The 6,207-nt window shown below is 35.7% G+C and overlaps 1 protein-coding gene across 1 annotated transcript in view; it reads right to left on the bottom strand.

The window, feature by feature from the left end:
* Positions 1-5,136, bottom strand: part of LOC113237860 (protein CREG1) — a 14,949-nt gene extending 9,813 nt beyond the window's left edge. The window contains exons 1-2 of the mRNA XM_026474558.1: positions 5,054-5,136; positions 1,031-1,247 (exon numbers count right to left, since the gene is read on the bottom strand). Of these exons, the coding sequence (XP_026330343.1) occupies positions 1,031-1,235 (205 nt within the window). The 5' untranslated portion in view covers positions 1,236-1,247; positions 5,054-5,136. The remainder of the gene's footprint in view (positions 1-1,030; positions 1,248-5,053) is intronic.
* Between the last annotated feature and the right edge of the window lie 1,071 nt (positions 5,137-6,207).

Here is a 6,207-nt window from a genome sequence, read left to right as displayed (position 1 = left end):
AAAAAAAAATCAATTCTTAATTTGATTTTGATTCCGTAATCAAAACAAACATCAAGGCTAGGTAAATCAATAATATAAAATAAAAACGCAAATGGGTAGACCCATGGAATGGAACCTTGAAGGACGCCTATGCTAATTGCAAACCGTCATGGTCTTGTACCATTGACATCGACTCTCTGAAATCTATCTTACAAATATGATTTAAAACGGCCGAATTCACGTTCAACATACACATAAAATACACAATTCTCAACTGGGTACCTAATGCTTTTAATTTTGGTGTAGGATGTTTGTTTCACTATATCCTGAGAAAATTTAAGCAACTTTAAAAAAAAATCAGCACTAGACACATTTTTGTCTCGGGAATTCTACTCTAACGTTTTAAATCATTAGATCCGTAGTTTAAGGAATAAAAAGTCTAACATACCCGCCACTGTAAAAAGTTTGGTAGATAATTAGTAGAAATAGTGATTTAAAGCCAATACTGAGGTGGAAAGACAATATTAATGCCACCACCACACAAGACAGTCCGTCTTTTGCTTTACGTGGAAGCCAGAAAATCTGCCACAATCGCATCTATGCACACGTTACTGAACAACTTCTTCTTGGCGTGTCGTCTCTGACGTTTATATTTGTGAGGACCAGTACCTACATAGCGACTGAGATAACATTATCAGTGGCGTTGTACAGGTCCTCGCGTGTGCAGGCGTAGGAACACGCAGGGCAGGACAAAAGATGTGCCATTGTCTGAGGAGAGACACCACACAGACATAAGCTCCCGCGCTATAACCCGGGTGGGGTTATAGCTCGGTGTATGTTAGTGCATGCACTCCTTGCCAAAGTAGATCATGCTCAGGAGGGACTGAACAACTGAGCAGGTGTGAAAAGGTAAAATACGCATACTGAAAAGGTGGGGGCTGCCAAAATAGAACAAAAGAAAAAAATCGATCCCTAAACACTTTTACTTATAATAATAAAATATAAATATAAAAATCTTATGATGACAAAAGAGAAATGCGAAAATACTTACTGGTATTATGCAGGACATATCTCGACATGGCGATGATTTTGGTATGATCTGGTGGGTCGCGGTATTCATTCATCTTCCGAATCTTGTACCAATACTGTGATCTCATTGCGGGGAAGTCTCTGGAGGAGTTGTTATTCTTTGTGATGTCATGGCATTCTGCGTAGATGTTGAATAGGCAGACCGCGTATAATAATTGCAGCTTCATTTTATAGTGAAGCTAGAAGGAAACATATTTATAATGTTAATTTTTTATTATGATACCAAGTGACAGGACGAGCCAGTCGTGCGCCTGGTGGTAAGCGACAAGCCTGTCCATAACAGTTGCAGTGCCACTCAGTGCTTTAAATCACAAAGATCTGAGGGTCACTGCCACTGCGCACTTTGAGACATAAGTTGACAAGTCCCATGTACCTATCTGTAATTTCATCAGCACCCCTACCCTTCAAGACCGGAACTTAGTAATTGCTCACAATGGTGGCAGAAATAGGTAAAGTATTACTTCCTTGGACAAACTCTTTTACAAGAGTCTCTACTGCTACTAAATATTAAATAAATACAGCTATCCTGACGTAACTTTCCTATTCAAAACGTAAGTTTTATTTATTGAAAATTGGGTTATAGCCGCAAAGTAAACACTGAATGAATTTTAACATAACATAAAAAACTATATATCGAGTTCTTAGGTTTTCGCGATTGTTACACATAGGAAATGAAACTATTTTTCCGGATTTAAATCGCGTATATTTGTTTTTTCAAACAAACCGACGTTTCGGGCCCTTTATAGGTCCCATGGTCACGGTTTGTAAACTAAAAAGTATACTTATGTGATTTTTTTTGTCACTTGTATTTTTTTTATACAAGTGACAAATAAAATCAAATAAGTATATTATATAATATACTATAATACTTCCTCGCACAGAGTCAAAGCGAAGGAAAGAAAATGGCGGCATTATTGATTAAACATTTATTTTTGCATTGTAAAATTAAACAAATCAACATTATTTGCGGTACCGTCAGCGTTAATACGTGACTTCCCTCCAGTTTTAATCCATATACGCTCCTCAACAGTGCCAACATCTCTAAAAAATGTATGTACGTATATAGTCTAATAATGTACCTATTAGAAAGATACGTAAAGATGCATTTGCCCTACATACGTCTTTATCGTGGTTGCTGCTAGACTCAGTAAATAGGTTTAATTGGACAATAACGTGGCTGTTAACGAGATTTTAAGTATAGTATGTTTAAGTCAGCCTAGTATGTTTAAGACAGGGAAAAAGGAGACGAATAAAAAATCCTTTGGGACCGTGACACGAACGTATTATTACGCTCATGACAATTGAGAACCATGAAAAGGACAAAATTATATGCTCAAAGCAAAATTAGAAGAATAAAAAAGGATAAACTATATCAAAAAGTATGTGCTGCTGCTGCTGCTCGCGCACAGTGGTTTTCTCGGGGTATAGATTACAAAAAACACCACAGAGTACTAAAAAAACCCAACCTCAAAAGTAATAGTTTGCCACCCTTAGAGGTGGAATATTTTCTTCAAATTTAATTGGGACCACATCTGAGGTAAAATTAAATATTCTTATATTAATAAAATTCCAATAAAAAGAGAATCATCAAAATCGGTTCACAAATACCGGAGTTATTTACGTAACATACGTAACGAAAGAAAAAAAAGTCGAATTGAGAACATCCTCCTTTTTAAAAGTCGGTTAAAAACTGTCCATTACGCCACTTGCAAAGCCAAAATGTGACAGTTTATACTGCCGCCGCGCGCCGGCGCCATTAGTTGAAAGGGCGCATATGACATTTTTGCAAAAAAATTATATGTATATAGCTGTGAACAATAAAGAAGGCCGAACGAAATGTCATTATTTTTAATATATTTTATCCTAGGCGGAGAAGGTATAAAGTTACAGCAAGAGAAAAGTAGTCATTTTTTAAATTTCATTTCTTTACACGTGTGATTTTAACGGCGCGGGCGGGAGATTCAAAGTAGTGCGTTACTATTTATTATTGTTAAACTCATATTAAAATGTTGATTAAACTAAACATTCAAACAATTCCATAATAATCTTAATAACACGTTCCTACCTAAGAAAGGTGTTAAATCTAAAATATAGTTACGTAAAACTCTTCCTTCTTTTTATCACTGATAAGGATGGCTGGAAGATATTTCTGACTTTCTTCATTAATTCTTAATGTGGTACGTACAGAAAACCACAAAATACTATTAATTAAATTACTAAAATTAAAGTAAATGGTGAAGTAAAATTTAATTTAATTAGTAAACAGAGCTGAATTCCCGTGGTGGCCTATCTGCGCACATTTGAGAATGTTTAGCAATATCTCTCCCTAACGGTAAAGGACCATTTCATCGTGATGAAACCTGCACGCCGAAGCTTTTTTTTATCATCCCAAGTGACGAACGAACAACCGCCGCCATGGACGCTTTAAAGCGTCTTACATTAACTTCGCTGATACGCCAATGACGCCATAAAGCATAGTTTTTCAAAGTGGTTCCTAGCCTGCCACCCCCCCAGTGGACGCTGAAAAGTCTCAGGGGGTGTAAGGGCCTCGGAAGCAATTGGGGGGCGTTGATGGTGTCCAAGGGGTGTTACCGTATTTCAAAAAAATCTGAATTATCTATATTCACTACACCGCAAATCATTTTTTCCTTGTGATTTTTTGTGTTAAGTTAATGTAATAAATAAGTGTTTTCAATTATTTGTTGTGGTGGTAGGCGTTGAAATTTTTGTATCTTGCCTAAGTGAGCGGTAAGGCAAAAAGCTTGGGAACTAATGCCTTAGAGCGTTAATGAAACCCTTTAATTTTCAATGAAATCAATGAATAAACATTAAGATATCCCTTGTGTTATTTTCGTATATTCTAGTTAAGTATGCATTCATAGTTGCATTTTAAGTTCAGTTACGTTCTTCTTTGACTTAGGATAATTGAATTATTATAAAGTGCAAATTCATAACATATCACACCACTATATAGGTTTGGCGTCTAGGGAATTAAACCGGTTTTTGTCAGTGGCGGTCAAAAGGTTAAATCACAAAGATCTGAGGCGCACTGCTACAGCGCCTGTTCACCCTGAGACATAAGTTGACAAAGTCCATGTGCCTGTAATTTCACCAGCACCCTTTCCTTTCAAAATCGGGACTCAGTAATATTCTCATTACCACTTGTTGGCAGAATTAGACAAGGTGGCAATACCTACTTCCCTGGACAAACCCTTTCACAAGGAGCTCTACAGTTGTAAGAGAAGAAAAAGTTCACAATTCTTGGAAAATGTGTTAAGTCCCTAACCCCCATAAGGCCTGCGTAGTAGACTATGGCTTAAACCCTCTTCCTAGAGGAGAACCGTATCTGGCAGTGGAACTTATGAGTTGAGTAGACTAAACACGATAAACGTATGAGTTTATACAACTTTTGTTAATTTTGATTGGCATACTTTAAGGTAAGGGTTTAGAGCCATGTTACTTAAAAGGAATTAATCCTTTTATTAGACTCTGTCGATGGGCATCATAAAAATAGACAACGTTTTTTTTCACACATGGTCGGTTCGGCAAGCACCTTTTTAAAAATCTACTTGTTTTAAAAATAAAATAACGTCTCCATGATGCAAAATATCCTATCTACCTATGTTCAAAGTACATTTCCTTTCTTGTCGCATAGCCGTGGGACCTCTATATGTTCGATCGGGAACGGCAATAAAAATCCAAAATTCCCCTACCTAGATACTAAATGTCAAATACTTTCCACGGGTTTCAAAATACTTTTCAACTTCATTTTCGTGACTAAAACCTCCAGTTACAAGGTATTTATGAATTAATAATTTGAAACAGATTATGTAATATTGATATTTGTAAAGTACACACATTACACGCTATTATTACTAATACATATTAACTCAATTTATTTATTTTTTATTAATTTATATATATTTTTATTTATTGTTACACATTAACTCAATTTTATAAACAGAAATTATTTGATATAACGTACCTACCAAACACTGCCAAAAGTGCGAAGTCACTTTAATGAATTCACTAGTAAATTGCGCAAAAGGAGTCTCACACGCACGTCCGTCTATAATGTATTGTTTTAAATATTTTTTGCTTGTCATGTGTTATAATGCCAATGCATTACATACTATCACCAGTGCAACATAATGTCATTGTCAATTTCACTGCCGTCACCTTGTGGAAGAAAGAATAACGCAAGTAAACTCAAAGAGCTCTTCTGAATCAACATGTAATACTTGTGGTTTGGACATAACATCAAGTAAACAGGTTTAGAAACTAAATCGGCAGAATGCCAAGAGATGGCGCTGTAAACATTTGCCTTGAAGTTTGGTCAAGGCGGGAAATTGTAACCTAGTGTATGATAATTTAATTATAGCATGACGCCGTAGATCATAAATTGAGTGATGAACTTATAATTGATAATTTGGAGGATTACAAAGAGTAAAAATAATGAAGTAGGAACAAATGTAAGGTTACTGCTAAGATCTTCAAAAATCAATATAAAAAACAATTTCATTTACTAAGAAAATCTTGCTTAAAATGTTAACATGAATAAGAAGTTGCATTTTAATTTAGGTACTTACCATAAAAAGTCTGTAAGAGTTACGATACTTTGTCTGATCTTTCCCTGTTGAACGTTGTTACTACAATAAGTAAACAACTGAAATATTATTCCAAGGTTATTTACCTGTGGATTATTTACTTTTTCTTAAGCTAAATATTGATAAAAACTTAGAATAATAACGCATAGAATGATAGTTTCATATCAAACGAACTGTCACAAGTGAGGCAAAAACCAAATTCATGTAGGCGTAAGCAACTTGTAACTACGCTCGTCGGCACGCACACAAATATACAAATAATGATGCCATGGAATAACATTTCCCTCAAAAGTGGGGAAATTGTATCTTGCTTAACTCATCATTAAGTTAAAGGTGCCTACAGATTTGCCCGACATTGTCGATCAGGTGCCTACAGATATGCTCGGTTTTGTCGATGAAAAAGGAATATAGCACTTATGGCGGACACGATTTTTCAAAATATGCTATATGGGTATCCTTTTCGAGGTATTTGGGGATGCTCATTACGAATATGGCACTCATTTCTAAATCCAAGATGGCGGACACGAGTTTT

Source organism: Hyposmocoma kahamanoa, unplaced genomic scaffold (genome assembly GCF_003589595.1).
Source record: "Hyposmocoma kahamanoa isolate Upper Pololo Valley unplaced genomic scaffold, ASM358959v1 94, whole genome shotgun sequence".
NCBI lineage: Eukaryota > Metazoa > Arthropoda > Insecta > Lepidoptera > Cosmopterigidae > Hyposmocoma > Hyposmocoma kahamanoa.
The sequence above is the reverse complement of the archived record's forward strand: the minus strand, read 5'-3'. Positions and strand labels throughout refer to the sequence as shown.